Raw genomic sequence first — 17,442 nt, forward strand, 5'->3', positions numbered from 1 at the left:
TGAAAGCAAACCTAGGGACTCTATTTGCAAAACTGTAAATTAAGAATTTACAAATATAGAAAATAAAACTAATTTTAAAAGATTTCAGAATTAACCTGACAAAACTAGAGCCATTATGTTACAAAAGAAAGTAGGTTGTTTTTTTTTCTCCTCAAAGGAATCTGTTTCTCTTCAGCCATCAGAAGTATTTCCTATAATGATGAAACTAATGGATTTCTATGGAAACTAGACTTGTTTCTACAGTACATATGCATGACAAAGGTATGATTTTCTAGATAATACACGAATTTTAATTAAAGTTTATGCAGGAACATGATTTCTGTATTAAATAACTATTCTTGTAATTATTCTGTGTTATTCGCTGATGATAACATGGGCATGAACATACAGTTTTGGTAAATCGCTTCATTATATTTTACAGCAGTATCATATAGACAAAGTAAAAAGAAGAAAGTGTATGATAATGTAGTAAATTTTGAAAAAGGTCTATCAGAAAAAATATGTATCTACTACTTTTCAATTATGTATCTACTACCTTTCAAGGCTTGTGTGCACCCATCTACTGGAGATATATATGAAACAAGACTAGTTCATTATTCTACCAATGTGTCTTTATGATGAAATTCTGAGACTTATTTCACAACAGCATTGCAAACTCCAGATCTAATCACCTCCTCTGATGATAGATTCTGTAAAGTAGTGAATACTATTGCTTAATTTTGGCAGCTAATTTGGTTTTCTTGCTTGGGTGTACCTTTCAAGTCAGAACTGATCTGCAGTGAGCAATACCACAACCAGAAAAAGATAACATATTCACATTTTGGTTTGGTTCCATGTTATAACCCCCACTGCAGCCTTTTTTTCACTTGTCTCCAGGCTTCAAAGATATCCTGGGTCATATTAAGCCTGTGATCAGATCCCTGCAACTAGCTAAAAGTTCAGATACAAATAAAAATGGGAATGTTGTCATTGAATGCATATCCGCTGTAGGTTAAACCCAAATCTGTGATTTCACCTCAAATATTGAAATTCAGATTCTGATCAGGACACCAAAAGATATTTCAGTCTGGTCTAAAATATGTCCAAAGTGTCATTGGAAAGAACACTATTGATTTTATAAGTCTCACTGGAAGCCCTTGAATAGAAAGTCCACTGGGTCCCTGTGGTCCTGGAGGTCCTTGCGGTCCAGGAACACCAATTTCACCTCGAGGTCCATCTGGCCCCTAAAGTAGCACAGGACATAAGTTAAACTCTTATCATATGGACAAAGGCAGCTTCAAGTTGAAGAATGAAATAACAATAGACTCAAAACCATCTGAAATACAAGTTAACATTTGATTGAGAAGTTATGGTTCAATTTAAAACTGCCTGCTTCCTTTATAAAGGAAGATTTTATGCTGTGCAAGCAGCATTCTGAATTTTATGTATTTTAGCAAGGAACAAACAGGACAAGCAATTGTTACGAAAAGAGACAGACCAAAGCCAATGGCATTTCACTGTGCTTTTTCCTCAGTGACATCAGAAACAATCTGGAATTCGTTTGAAAGTTTACATGCAGCAGAGATAAATCAAGAACCTCTGCATCTGTCAACTGTAAAGTGCTGTACAAGGTACCTTTGGACCTGGATCACCACGATGGCCTTTGGCACCTCTGACACCCGGACCACCCTGTGAAGCACAAGCACAGGACTTGCTGAAAACCAAAACTCTCAAATAAACAAAAATTAAATCCAGAGAAACCCAAGCAGTTTTTTGTTGTTCCTGAATCCGTGTTCAGGAATCAGTGATTATCCTGTCAATATCCTTCCACTGGAGTAATTAAACTGAGAACATATTTAATGTGGCCATACACAGGAACAGAGTTAAACACAGATGTGACTACTTTCTAGAGCCAAGAATGCACACCACGTAAGTATGAAAATAACATTGAAAGCTACAACAGGGATGGAAATGTCTACATGTGGTCATAGGTTCCCTTCCAGTTGCTGAAACCTCTTGCACATCTGTCTGTTCTTACCAAAGTCACTACATTGTTAAAGGCTGAGTTTCCAAGAAGGTCAACAGCATCCTGGCTTGTATCAGCAGTAGTGTGGCCAGCAGGGCCAGGGCAGTGGTCATCCCCCCGTACTGGGCACTGGTGAGGCCGCAACTCAAATATTGCGTTCAGTTCTGGGCCCCTCACTCTAAGACAGACATTGAGGTGCGAAAGAACATTCTAAGAAGGGCAATGAAGCTGATGGAGCACAAGTCTGATGAGGAACAGCTGAGGGAACTGGGGTTGTTTAGTGTGAAGAAGAGAAGGCTGAGGGGAGACTTTACCACTCTCTACAACTACCTGAAAGAAGGTTGTAGTGAGGTGGGTGTCAATCTCTTCTTCCAAGTAACAAGTGATAGGACAAAAGGAAACAGCCTCAAATTGTTCCAGGGGAGATTTACATGGGATATTAGGAAAAATTTCTTCCCCAAAAGGGTTGTCAAGTGTTGGAACAGGCTGCCCAGGGAAGTGGTGGAGTCACCATCCCTGAAGGTATTTAAAAAATGTGTAGATGTGTCACTTAGAGACATGGTTTAGTGGTGGACTTTTCAGTCCTGGGGTTAACAGTTGGACTTGATGATCTTCAAGGTCTTTTCCAACATAAATGATTCTATGTGTCTATGATTCCAATGACTCAGGAATATTTTTCAGTAATGATAACTCTAGGTTGTACTAGACTTACCATGGTTTAATTTAGAGCTCCTTTTAGGTACAGCATTTGTACCTTTTGCCCATTTTTCTATTTTTTGCTTTCTTTAGCAGTGCCTACATCTGTTAATCGTATATTAACCAACTGTTGCTTTTTCTATTAGCATCATCTGAGATACTGGAGTTGCATAGATCTGTGGATGGCTGCCATGAATGTGTTTTGTATACGCATGCTGCCTGTGCTTTGTCCTCCAGGATAGCATAAATAAAGATTTTCTTTTTTGCACTTTTTTCCAGATCAGTTTCCCTCTCTCCCCATCTGAGTATATTGCTTAATCTCTTGTGATATGAGCTTTACAGGGGTTCTGCCCTTCTTTGTACTCAAAAAGGACCTTGTACAACCAGGCACCATAACTGAATAGCATTCTTTGGGGCTACAGTAAGTACTTATATAAATAACAGCATTTACATTAAAAACATAAAAATAGAAAATATGCTTATCAGATTAAATGCATATGTAGTATTTATGAGACTTTAAATAGGAATGTCAATAACAAAAATTTTGGAAGTACCAGAGTACTCTTGCTCTTCAGCGAAGGCATCGTCACATAGCCTTCATATATAGGATTACAGAGTGGATCTCTACTCCTTGTCCCAGCTTTTTTAGTCTTTTCACTTCCATCCCACAGCTCTCTGGCCGTGACCCATCACATCATGTCCAGCTCTGACCCTAAAATCTCATCCCACGCTCTCCACAGAGCTGTGTTCCAGTTGCCAGTTCCCAAATTCCAGGTCATTGCATTTCTGCATTCTAGCCTAGTAGTTCCCTCTGCCCTTTCTCCTGCCTCTGCCTTTCTCCTCCCTGCCTCTTAGATTAAAAATTTCTGTGCAAATACTCAGCAGAATAACTGCAACTTTTTCACATTAACAAAATCACACCATTTTCTCCCACTTAGTTCTCAAAAACAAATTACATTTTTACTGAGTAAGAAAGTATAGCCTGATACTGAGCCATTAAATCATATACTTTAAGATTCACACTGAATTTGGTACACTTACCCATTTTGAACCCATTAACTTCTGCTTAGTAAAAGCACAAGTTCCAGAGAAGCTTTTAGATTAAAACATCACAAAAGCCTCCCTCATTTTTCTTGTAAACTTGTTTTGGTGGTTATTCTGCAGCACTCCCAAGCTTGTGTGACTAATGTAAAATTTTTCATTTCTTTGAATTCTACTTCTAGCCAAGAATTCCTGTTATGCTTTTTTCTCTTATTTTGAATAACTTCTTAATAGCCAATGTTTTTCCCCAGAAACCATTATCAAGTCACCTCCTCATTTCTTTTTAGTAGTTAAAACTATGAAGCACTGAAAGCTTTTCTTTGCAATTAACCTTTTGCAGTCCTCCAATATTTTTTGACCCCTGCTTCACCTTCTCCAGTTCTGCAGCTCTCCTTTCAAAGCAGGGATCACTTTTGTGTGATACCTTACTTCTACTTTGTGTGGGGAACTTCAGACAGCATGACCAAATTCTGTCAAAGATGAAGCCATAAAACCAGTATCCTGCAATGAAAACTACCAGATAATCTTACCTCTAAATGATACTTTGTTTTACCAAAATGACCTACTTCCTAAAAGAGCTTAAAAAAATATTTCCAGAGTTACTATCCCAAACAAATGGAAGCCTTTTATTTGGTGTCTTTTTTAGTTTAGTGTCTAAAATTGGCTACACAGTAGAATCCTGATCTCTTAAACAGAAAAATCCTTGGCTTTGAGAAAAGTCACATGACATTCTAATGACTTGGAGCAGTACTGACCAGACATAGCACATGTGACTTTCTGACTTTTGGTTGGCACAGAGATGAACACTGACTTTATTCTTTTGCTCTGCTTTTTGCTAGACCTCTGACTTCTTTCCAGGGCTACGCCACCTAACTGTCTGGCAGAAAAACGTCACTTAGAAGAAGCTGAATTCCAGAATCACATACTCGTCTGCCTAAGCAGTGATTTTTCTGCTTGATTTTAAGCCTCCTCTTGCATGGCACTGTGCTACTCAAAACATTGTTAATCCTAAATGTAATAAATAGAAGTACATTATTTTACTGCTGGGTAAGCTTTAGCAATTCCTGATCTGTATATGTTTTGAACTATAGTGACACACATCCAGTCTAATAACTTTAAAACGTTTTTCTTTTTACTGTGACTACACAGTGGTCAAACTACTCGATTTCAGTTGATTTTCGTGTGAATTATCCCATTGTCTTTTTTACAGAACACAAATTGGACACATATTCAGAAATGAAAATCTTATTCCATATTTGATTTATAACCTACATTCAAATAGCAGAACAGAGTAAATTTTCCTAGTTCAAGATACACTTCTTCAGTGAATTTTCTCCTGAGTTCCTTTTTAGGCTTTCGTACCAGAGCTTGAAGAACAGTTCTTGTAGAAGCACTAACCTCTGAGTTGCTAGCAGGATAAAGGTCTGCAAGGACTTACTACATGAATATTTTATGTGCAAGTTAATTTTGTTGTTGAACAAGTATCTTGTGTAATTTGTGTACTTTTACCCTTTCCGAAAATCATTTTCCTTCACATTCTTCACTGGCTCTTTCTCTTTAAAACATGCTCTAGGAGCATCCAGGGCACAATATGAGCAGAGAAACACTCAGATCAGACTAGTTCATGAGAGGTCTCCATTTCAAGCTAACTTAGCAAGCAGCTAAGTTAGGTACCTCTTCTGGGAACCTCTCTGCCTCTAGGAGACTCTGAACAACCAGCACCTTCTGTTGTGCTTTCTAATAAATATTATACTTAGGCAGGGTTTTTAAGACAGAAAAGTCTTCTTTTGGCATTTATCATGCAAGTGGCATTGCCATACCCCAGATACTTAATTCATAAGAATATTGTAAATGAGCATCTCAGAAAGCTAAACTCCAAGCTACATTTAATGCACATGTGCTAGAGTAGACAGACAGCGGGTGATTTAAGTAATAATAAATGGCACTAACTATGACATCTACTAATACTGCAGACAGATTCAAGGTCTAAAGATTACCCTAACTGCTTCAGGTCTCAGTTAAACGATTCAAAATTTGACTGACTGGGTGAAAAGGTTTTTTACCACTTATTACTTAGCATCTTTGCTGTGAATTGAGTGTTTTTTTATCTCTTTTCCAACAGTTTAAACCCTAGTTTACCATATTAGATATACAACAGCAGTATATTCACATGTCTTGGAATAAAGGTGACCACTGGACTATTTGCTACAGTTGACTACAAACCTGAATAAAACCTTACCGGTGGTCCAGGAGGTCCAAGGGGACCCTTACTAGCTTCTGAACAGGAACAAGCATGAGGAAGGGCAGGGCAATTTTCTTCATCTCTCTAAGGAAAGTCAAGATAGGAAGAGAATGATGTCCAAAACTTTGATTCAGAAGTTAAGAATTTTATGAATCTAAGACATAGTGTGGATGCCTCAAAAGCACCTACTTGATTTAGAAACATACATCTCATTGACTGTCAAGCAGACTTTTTTGAAAACTTTTAACCATCCAATTCCATTAGAACACTTGTCTCAATAAAGGGGAAAGTAAGAGGTAAATTCTACAGTTATTGAAAAAAGTTTCTTACCAAGCCTGGAAGCTCACAGCATTTATCTCGATTGGCCCATGAGGTAGCACAAACAATGTCAAACATCTGTAACTGCAACTGTTTCAAAACAAGGGTATTGTACAAAATGACTGTTAGTTGTAAATCAGTGCAAAATGGAGCCATCAGCAAGAAAAGCTACCTTGATTCAAGCCCTCAGGCTAGACAGAGGAAAGGCTATCAATTCAAGAAGCTAGCCACAAATATGCTAACTTAAATTATAAAAGCCATTTTTTCTGCTAAATATGTGTGTTCTAACCAACTTGTCTGAACTATTAGACACTAAATGGATTGAACAAGCTGTTCAAGGCTAAATACCAACAGCATTTGTTGGGTTATTCCCACCTCCTTGATTAAATTCTTAATTTTGCCCACTGGTGCCTCCTGATACCTTCTTCTAGCAAAGGAGGCATTAAGAGTCAGGCAAAAGAGAGCTCAGCTTCTTAAAATTGTAATTCCTCTTAACCCACTGGTCTGGTGCTCAGATTTTATCTGGGACAAGGTCTCTGTAGTGTATAACTTACACTGGAGCTGAGCCACAAATAATATTTATCATTTTCTTGAGTTTTATTTTACTTTAGAATATGCCCTCTCCCACCCATATTATCCCCAGGCAACGATAGTTTAAGGATGGTGAAAAGCTTGCTCAACACATGACAACATTGGGTAGAGAAGAAAATTCCACAGGTCTGGAAACACGGTTTGGGCAAAAATGTAATCTACAAGAACACACACATTTGGTGAAAATAATGGCTGCTATGTACTCAGAAACAATATACTGAATAGGACTCAGTGGTAAAACCACTTCTTTACAGGAGAGAACTTGAACTGAACAAAGGGGTCTAGAGACATGAAGCTTTCTGCTGTTACTATTTCTATTCTTTTTCCATGCCTCATTTATGTGCATATTGAATAGAAAGTGGAATGGAACAGAACATCCCTTTAAATTAACCCCACATGTTTAAAAATTTGAGGAACTGCTAGAGATAGAACTCTCTTTGGATTTGCTCCCATTATTATTTTCAGTGGCATTATTTTAACACTAGAACAAAGGAATGTATTTTCTTAAAACTGCATTGCTTCTAAAGCTGTTAAAACGAACTACATATGTGCACCTTCAGCTTTGCCTCATTGTTTTCTTACATACTGTTATATTTTAAACAAAGGAATACTTTCATATATATTCTTCTTACCTGCCAGCAGATTAGCTGGTTTGCAGATATGCTGTACTACAGATGCTGGCGCACATGAGCTGCATCCATACTAAATGCCTTAGGCAGCTGAAGTACAGCATGAAGGCAGCTTTTGGCCCCTTGGTTTGGCTCCACAAAGGTCTATCCTGAGTTCAGCAAGTCTGTGTCCCTTGCTATGTCAAATGCAGGCTGGCTCCACGTGGAGCTACTTAGATGCCTCTTTGCTACACATCCCAAAGCTACTAGTTCCGGGAGGACTCAGTAGGTTGAGCACTGGGTATTTGAACATGCATGAACATAGTGCTCTGGGACTCAGAATGGCTCTGGGCATTTGCGTGATGCTACACTTAAGCAAACAAGACATCTCAGAAAATGTTGTGCAGAAAGAAACTTGGGTTCAGAAGTAAGTTATATTGCCAGTTTTTTCCATAACCCAGTTTATCCCAAGCTATTCTGTTATCTTGAACAACAGAAGGTTACCAGTAATGGCTAAAATTATGCAGTCCTGCATAGGCGTATATATGCATCCATTTTTCTGGATTAGGCAACCTAGAGATCCACAGTGACAAAGCTTGTTAGTGTAAAATACAGAGCAAATAGACATTCTCTGAATCACTGTATTCACCATCCAAATGTTGAATGACTCAGTATTCTTATGTTATTATGTGGGTTGCTCTGACTCAAGCTAAATAACTAAACAAAGCTTTCTTTGCTACCGTTAAACTTTTATTCATAATTCTCTGTATTAGTGGTGATTTTGCTTTCTAAGTATCCAGCCGTGCAAGCAGAACCAATAAGATGGAGAAGTCTGCCCGTCCTCCCCTGATCAGGCTACAGTTCTGCAAAGATTTCTCAAGAGCAGAACACATCACACATTACTTTTCTAGCAGCACATGGAGGTAAACAAGTTAAATTTAAATGAAAAGAAAACTTCAATAAAGAGGTTTGTGAATTGCAAAATAAACAATGTTTTAAAGCTAGACCTTTCATTAAATCCTACTGAAGGATCAAAGAACATTACTTGCTGCATGTCACAGTCAGGTTTCATTGCTTTAGCTGGCTGGAGTGCCTAATCCAGAGACACCTCACTATTAAGGGATGTTAAAAGGGCATGACACCTTCAGCCTAACCTTCTTTTTGTCTTATCTATCTCTATTTCTGCCTGTTCATTGAACTGTCACACACGATACACATTGATGGGAAAAAATGCAAACTCTGATATAATTATATTCCCAGAAATTAAAATGTTTTGCTAAATTCAAGTGATTGCACTGGATTCTGGCAAAGTTAAACTGTTCCATGTGAATTCAGAACAAAACATCCACAATTTTATTCCAAAATAATCACCTGCCTGTTTCTATTTTATGTAATAAGCATCTCTAACACTAAGATTAAAGCATTTCATGAAAATACAACTAATGTAAAAAGATCTTTACAGAGCTATTAACAAATTCCATCTTCATGTCAATTCAAAACATTTTTTTAGATTGTTTTGCAAAAAGGAATTTCTGCTGTTTCATGCCTTTATGAGCCTCTTAAAACTATGAAGAGACTGGAAAAGACTAAATCCCAGAATTCTATTTCCAGCGGTGGCACTAGTGATATGTAATGAAGCACAAGGGTGTAAGTCATACTCCTACCATACAGTCTACTATTTTCCAATGACTTTCAGATCATGGATTTCCTGCCCCAGATTTAACAACCAATATTTCCCTTTTATTCATTTATCCAGGCTTTCCTGCAATCTATGTAAGTATTTAGCACCCACAAAATTCTGTGGCAAGAACCTGCACTGATCTATCTACCTTTCATGAGAAGAACCTCTAGCCTGCTTCCTACTAGCTTCTTTTGATGTCCTCTAATTTTTGGAACAGAGGAAACCAACTCATTCATGTTTAAATGTGACTATTCACACAATTTCTACTCAACATGAAAAAAAATGTGCAGAATGGAAACTTGAAAGAATGGTATTTGGGTGCTTTCTTGGCTTGCTTGTAATTTGGTACATGTGGCAATACTCAAAGGCAGCTAAACAGTACTATGGAGCAAAGAATTTTCATCTTCAGCTACACATTTGTACCCTTACGTCAGTTTTACAGTTCATTTGAACAAAACCAAATTTTTCAGTGAGTGGGCAGTCTGACTTATCTTTTATAGATTCCTGGGTTCTAACAAAAGACACCATTTCTTTCCACTTCTTTACAAAGCCTTCTCTAATTCCAAGATTTCCTAAGCCTGCCTTTTTCTTTCTCTATTGGAATGCGACTACAAAGGTTTCTCTGTGTAATTGTCTTTACAGGCTTCATATAATTATTATCCATAAGTTTGAGCCTCAAGGCTCTTTTTTTGTACACAGAGATACATTCTGAGGGCTTATTTATTACTAAACCAAAGTATTTCCATATAGTAACAAATAAATACAATTTTGAAACCTCATTCCTATTCCAATCAAGCCCTGAGTTCAAGGTTCACATTCTCTGGCAACCTCATTCTAGGGTCAAGAAAGTTCAAAGAAAATTAGCAAACCATACTGCACAGCAAAGAAACCTTGCTAAGATCATCACCAGACTGTCAGTTCTTCTTCAACAACTAAATCTACCTGAAAAATCCAAACAAACCTTCTTAACGACACTGGAAACAAAATGGAAAGGCTCCCATAGGTTGCTGTGCAAACAGGATGATCAATTGCTGCTTCTAGGGAAATAATTTCAAAGGAATTGAAAAGTACTTAATCTTGGGGAAGATCTTTCATATTTAAAATATTTTGGAACATAAAAAGAACTAGATATAGTAAGACAGAGGCTTTTGGGGATCATCTGTGTTAAGCTAGTTCAATTATTTAATAAACAGACAGTGACCTAAAGGGCAAACTTTGTTAGAGTAACAGGGAATGAATAAGAGACATGTGGAATAATTATCACCCAAAACAAAGTTTAAATTATTCCAGACAATGAAGTTCTACATTGTTTTACTCTATGTAATAAAGTTTTGAACACAAGTCATATCTGAATGTATTGACTGTGTTCACATATGTATTTGAGAATAACATTTGAACAATGATGACCTAGTAATTTCCTTTTAAAATAATCAAAAACAGATTTTGCCCAAGTTGAGAACTATTGCAGGCTTTTGCAGAATTCCTGAAATGCTGGAACTTTGCTGTTTCAAATATGAGTTCACTGTGCTTCAACTTAAAACTAACTGCAAAGATCACAAACACTTGTATTTAGGATATTTTTAATATTTAAAGAGTTGTTCTTGTTCTACTCACTGGTGCAGAGTTGTCTCTTGGTCCTCTGGATCTGACCATTCTTCCCAGCACTTCTATGCCATCAGAACTAATATTTCCTGCTGCATTAATGGTCTTCTCTCCCACTTCCTTGCAGTCAATAATTATTTTGGCCGTAGTCTTGCTGATAACAACATGCAACTAAGCAAAAGAAAAGATGCTTTAACATACAAAGGAGCACATAAGATTTATTAAATTCCCGGGGAAAAGGAAGGGGGGGCGGAAGGGGTCATTTTTTAAAATAAATTCCAAATTCCATGTTTGCCAATAAACCTCGGAAAATAGTCCATAAGAAGTCATCTAGACGACCTCTAGAGGTCCCTTTCAAACTGAATTATTCTATGACTCTAATCTGTTTAATGAATTTAGTTTATTTTTCTGCTTATGGAACATCTGCATACAAAGTGACACCTTACGTATTTTTTCCAGAAAGAAAATATTTTATCCCTGACCAAAAAATCTACATAATTTCATATTATCAATACCACTCAGATCCCAAACAACCCTTGATTTATGTGGTCAGTAATAGTTCCTGGGCCTTGTATGATCCTGCTATATAGCATTGGATTTCACCAATGCATCCTTTATAGCCACTTGCAAAAACCAAACTAAGCAGTGAAATTTATTCTGCAAATTATGCATTAACCACTCAGCACTTTCACAGTGAAGTTTTTACACTGAAAGAAACCAAATCACATCAAACACAGTGCAGACAACAAAGCCCAGCAAAAAAGTTACTTCCTAACGCCTTCACTTCACTCTCTTGTCCATCGCTGGTGTAGCAAAGACATTCCCAGCAGAGAGGACAGTCCTACCACAATTGTTCTGTCATGAGCAAACTCTCAGTTAAGCAAAGGAAAAAATAATTTTGGGGGGCTGGGAGACCAGCTGAAGAGCTGGTAGAAATGCAGTGTCTTCTATATACCAGTACACTACATGGAGATTGGAGTCCAAGGTGAGAGAATGTCAGGAGGAAGTCCTGCAGCTGCTCTGCTCTGGGCTTAGATGGAACTAAATAATGGAAAAGCTGCAATGAATTAGGTCTCCTTTGCCTTTCAAACACGTGTACAAGAAGAATCATCATTCAAAGTTCAGAAAAAGAGGTGAATTTGCTGAGGTGTCCTATATTCCTCCAGAGCACAACTTAGAAGAGTTAGAATTAGAGCCCAGCTCTGACCTACCCTCTCTTTCTTGGTCTGTCAATTAAAAAGGAAGTACAGAAAAGTTAAACTCTGTAAATGCTATCCCTCAATCCACCGTCTCCTTTTTTTGTTTAGGCAAGATGCAAACATCAGGAATAAAAGTGAACAACAAAAGCACCTTCCACAACAAATATGTGCTACAATCCCAGCACTATTTCATCTGCTTTCAGAAAGAATGTTACAAGTTCTCTTACAACCAAGAAAAGTTCGACATGGCATAGCCCTTGAAATATGTTTAAAAATAACAATTCTGGTCAAAAAAGGATAATTTTTTTTTTCCTGGACATTTTCTTTCCTTTATGAGTGACATTTCTAATCCAAACCTTACAAGGAAAAGCCAATTGATTTCCAAATTACTTTTCAAGGCAAGTATTTTTAATCAAGTCTAAAATACAGGCACAAAGCGCAAGACGAGCATTGCTCACATCAGCTTCATCAGAGAAACTATGATTTGTTTAATGTTAATTCAATATTGCAAAGAGACTTGGACAGTCTGGTAGATGATTCTTAATATTCAAAATACCTTTCTTTTGGCAGCGGTTGACCACATGAAAGAAGACTTCGAAGCATGAAAAACTCCCAAGCCTTTATTCGGAGTGCTTCTTTTTTTCCTGTTATCATTACTAACCTTATGAAAACTCCCGTAAAATATCTTCCTTATTTCAGGACCTTCAAAAGTCACAGTTTGAAAATCTCCTTTGTAGTCGTAGTTGAAGAAAGTCAGAGTTTTACCACCATCTATGTGAGAATAAAAATAAGGGCTATGTGTTAGAGGAAAGAAAGGCCTGCTATGTTATTTGAAAGAATCAATTTTGTGTTTAATGAAGATAACCAAAGATGTCACATCAAATGTTAATAAAACACATTCATAAGTGATATATTGACCTGAAAGTAACAAGCTGTCTCAAGGAAATGCTCTTTCCTGGTTTGACAGAAAGGTTGGACCTTTCTGTTGGGAGTCTACCTCACCCCTGTGTACGTGATCCTACTCTCCCACTGGTTCCCTGTGAGACTTACTTAGACAAGAAGAGCAGGCACAGATCCTCAAGCTAGCTAAATGCCTAATTCCCACCTATTTTAAGGTGACATATCTAAAAAATTCTAGGAAAGATAGAAAGATGAGTACTAATACACGTCTTTTAAAATTGGCAGCTATGAAGAACAGCTATCTTAGGATCTACATCTTCTTAATTATAAATATGGAAACCTTCTAAATCATAGTCCTTATTTTACAGTTGTAGAAGTCAAATCAAGTAGAAATGAAATGAGTCATCAAGAGTTCAAGTCTCATGCTCTAAGTCTGCTCTACACCAGACTGCATTGCCTCTGCATATACCATCAGGTCAGTACCACTGGCATATATCAGAATAGATTCTACTAGAATCAGATTGAGACCAGTGGAAATTTTAAAAGCAAATGAGTACCTCCCTTACATCATTTTACATCTGGTACAGCTCTTTGGATTTCAGTATCATTCCTCCCACTTGAGAGCATTGTATTCAAAATTTGACTCTAATTCCAAATTAAACTCAGTTAAATTGAATCTAAAAAACATCCATTGGAGACTATCACTATTCAGATTTAGGTGGTTGCTCTGGCAGCAGATTAAAACAGTGGCAATAATACAGAGACAGAATACTACTAGAGACAGAATGAATAATTCATACAGTTAAAGAAAAAGTCACTGATAAAGCACAAAATACCTACTATCTAAAATAACTCCAACCAGTGGTTCGTATCCTTCATTTAAAATCTCCCAAAGAGCAAATGGCTCCTGAGGTGTGTCAGGGAGTATGCGAAAGAGAAACGTAATGGTGTAATCAGAAGGGAGACCTTCAGGATGCAAATACCTGGAAGAGAAATAATGTCTCTTAAACTGAAACAAACATTAAATCTGGTGATTTACTCACCAGATGTTCACTTAATATGCTTTCTATTACTCTGTAAATTTCTTTGGAAATCAAGACTGAAAAGCAATATGAAAAAGTGTTTGCAAAATCTACTCAACTTGGTAAGCATCAAAAGAATTCTTATAAAGAAAGGGGATTTTTCCCCCTGAAATTACCAAAATTGCCCTTAATTATCAATTTTTTTAAAAAAGCAGAAGATCAATTCAGAGGTCCATTTGAAATAAAGCTGAAATTAATTATATTAAAAGCTTTTAAAAAACAGTTGCCACTTGCAAGACTTTTGCTATTGTGTGGTTTGACAGACAATGAAAATTGAAATTGCTTGGAAGACCAATCTCAATAGACATGTCTTTTGTTATTAAACCATTACTGGGGGATTAAAATTCGGAGTGACAGACACTGGAACAGGAAGCTTTAGAAATAATAGGGAATTTAATTTATACATTTCAAAGCCGATATAGAAGAAAGTGAAGTCAAAAGAGATCATACAATTCAGAAATATAATCTCCTAGAATTTTTGCAGAAGACAGGGGAAGTTTATGATATAAAAGAGGTATGCTATTTCATGTCGTTTCCTAAAATCTTCTATTTTGTACTTGCAGTTTAACTTAACCTTTCATTGTCAAATCCCAAAGTGGGCCATATGGATGAGTGTCTGAAATGACTGACTAGACTGATTCCTTAAAATCATAGCAAAGGGATAGGAAAGAAACCTAAAGTGGTTATTTAATCAATTTCTTTTCCCCAAAATATGATCCATTCCCTCTAAAGTGTTTCTGGCACATATAAAATGCATAGATATGAATCATGCTGGCAAATGAGTTAAATGTGATACATAAGCAACGTATTCTGCACAGAACCTGTAGCTGATCAAAAGTGATATTACATTGCATATTTCCAATTGAGAAAATAGAGTAGGAACTCAATAAGTGTAAGAAAAAAGGCTTACAATATGCCCATTGTAAAAAGAATGGAAGAAAATTCGATAAGCAGGGTGGGGCAAACACAGAGGATAACAACATTAACAACATCCAGCACACAGATGTGATGACAAAAACGTGCACTATTATTCAGACATACCTGTAGATTGTCAAGAAAAAGGTATTCTTTGAACCGTAAAAGGAAGTGAAAGCCTAATGAAGCAGTAAAATTGGACTGGTGCGGCAAATAGAGAAGAGCATGTAAATGCAGCAGATCCAGTTAGAAAGAAGCAGAAAGGGAAAAAGAAGCAAGAAATGTTAATCCATGGAAATTTCAGCCCATCTAGACCCTAGGAAGAAACTAAACATGGAGAATGTGAAACAGCTCCAAGAAGCACTGCCTCAACTGGGATATGACAGGATAATCACACAAAAAGACTAAAATCTAATGTAAACCTTAAAAGTAATTTCCCACTGTTTTTCTTTCTGTCTCAGCTAAAGAACACTTTTTGTTGTATCTTCCCATATTTAATCCAGCAGGGCCACTGCTTTTCTCTGGTGTCACTTACTAAAAAGTGGTGGATTGGACTGAGAGGGACCACACACAACATACACACTGTTCATAGAAGAAATGGAGATTTTCTATCACATCCTCTCTGAGGAATGACTGTAAAAGTTCAATGAGAGGTTTCTTCATCATCTCCTCCATTTTTCTCCCAGGACACAGTCTTTGTGACTGAACTATGTCCTGCCTCCCAGGAAGGTACTAGACAGTGCTCACATTCAGCATAAGGAGATAATCTTTGTCTGTAATCAGATGAATGGACATAGATTGAAGTAAAACTGACAGAGGACAGCTAAAGCAGGTTCTCATTTTGACCCCTGCTTCAAAGACATTCTGAACTCTCTCAGACTTCAACCTGCATTCCAGAGGCACCTTTCACAAAGTACTATATGCCGGAATCTGCCCAGACATAAGCCAGCATGAAATTTCCTAGGTGCTAAACTGGCACAAGCGTGAAACTGGCTCATGTGGGAAACCCAAAAGAGCCAGTGGGCTTACCTAGTGCTATTTTTGAATGAAACTGTTTGAAGACTTGGGACACCAAACACTCTAGCATCTCTGCTCTGACATGAAAATACTGGTCCCTGAAATGAATTGCCTGCACTGGACAATTATCTTCATGTATTTTATAAATATGATTCTATGATTCTAATACATATACATTAAATACATACTTGGTAGGCTGGGATACCAGGGCATCCTTGTGTAGTCTGTAACATGGGTAAACATTAAATGTACCAGGTTCCATTGAAACCCCTTCCACAGCTGAAAACTCCTTTTCAACCAAACCAAACATTTCCATCATTTTAAATCCTGGAAGGTACCAAAATATACATTCTATTAATTTAAATTAATGCTGCATTACAGGAAATAAAAAAAGATGAAAAATCTAGTTGGGTCAAAGAGTTTCATTCACCATCTGTTTAACAGCTGTTTGCAAAAAGGGAAACTCATTGCCTAGTATTGTGAAAATCAGGTAATGAAAATGATTCCATAAATCAGGAACAAAAATGAACACAAAAATACTGTACCTGCAAAATTGTTGCCATCTTTAACTACCAATGGGCAGGCTGGAAAAGAAGGAAAGATATATTTAAGGATAGAAGAGATGTCCAACTGTGTCAGAGCAATGATCCACTCAGCCCTGTACTCTATCCCCAACAGCAGATGCTGTTCAGGAAGGGCATGCAAACCTGGCCACTTCCTACTCCATTCAAGTTGATGCTCTTCAGGATCCACAAGGGTTGTAGCAAAGATATTAAAGGATACATCCCTGTGTGTCCCATATTATATTCTTTTACGGATCTGTTGTCCATGAGTTTGTCTAATCCTTCTATGAACCTGCCTTCACAACCTCTTGTGACAACAAATTCATTGCCTGCTGCACAAAAAAAAGTTACTTTTATACTGGGTTTTAGCCTAGTTCTGTACTTATGACCTTTTCCAACCTAACTCCATCTCAAGTTCGGTTACTTTAGCTGTCATTGTCTGCTTTCATGAGTAACAGAGACCAGAATTCCACACAGTCCTTAAGATATGTGCACACATTTTAAATAGCTGTAAATCTGGTTTATATTTTCCTTATGACCAGGAAGAAAGCACACTAATCTCTTCCCAGAAAGATGCCCTGGGAAATCAATAAACCTAGAGACAGGGTGTCAAATATGGCACCCCAGGATACTCATATTCAGAGATTACTTTTGGAATAGAAGAACAAGTAATCAATAAACGCTACTGATGAGTATTCTCAATGTTCAGCATTCTCTCTACTATTTAAAGTAGAGTTTATGGTCAAAACCAAAGAATTAATGAGACACAAGCAACATATTTGTGTTCCCCAGCTTTGGTAACTCGCAGTCTCATGATAGCTCACAGTCCTATGCACAAGGACTCCTTACAATCTCAAATGAATTACATAAGCTACACACTGCCTACTTCCTGGCTGATATATAAAGAAACATGTTGAGGGCAAACACCTAAAAACATGTGAATTATTGACCTCTAACCACCAGGTGTTGTTCCAGAATCTTT

At 37.2% G+C, this 17,442-nt stretch overlaps 1 protein-coding gene across 4 annotated transcripts in view; it reads right to left on the minus strand.

Moving 5' to 3' along the window:
- The window catches only part of COL14A1 (collagen type XIV alpha 1 chain), a 119,454-nt gene that overhangs the window by 25,807 nt on the left and 76,205 nt on the right, over nt 1-17,442 (minus strand). For all 4 annotated transcript variants that reach the window (XM_030489511.1, XM_030489601.1, XM_030489430.1 and 1 more), the window contains 9 exons: nt 16,443-16,481; nt 16,086-16,224; nt 13,724-13,866; nt 12,645-12,754; nt 10,797-10,955; nt 6,315-6,392; nt 5,982-6,068; nt 1,615-1,668; nt 1,128-1,223 (listed from right to left, as the gene is read on the minus strand). In XM_030489511.1, the coding sequence (XP_030345371.1) occupies nt 1,128-1,223; nt 1,615-1,668; nt 5,982-6,068; nt 6,315-6,392; nt 10,797-10,955; nt 12,645-12,754; nt 13,724-13,866; nt 16,086-16,224; nt 16,443-16,481 (905 nt within the window). The remainder of the gene's footprint in view (nt 1-1,127; nt 1,224-1,614; nt 1,669-5,981; nt 6,069-6,314; nt 6,393-10,796; nt 10,956-12,644; nt 12,755-13,723; nt 13,867-16,085; nt 16,225-16,442; nt 16,482-17,442) is intronic.

Source organism: Strigops habroptila, chromosome 1 (genome assembly GCF_004027225.2).
Source record: "Strigops habroptila isolate Jane chromosome 1, bStrHab1.2.pri, whole genome shotgun sequence".
NCBI classification, from domain to species: Eukaryota; Metazoa; Chordata; class Aves; order Psittaciformes; family Psittacidae; genus Strigops; species Strigops habroptila.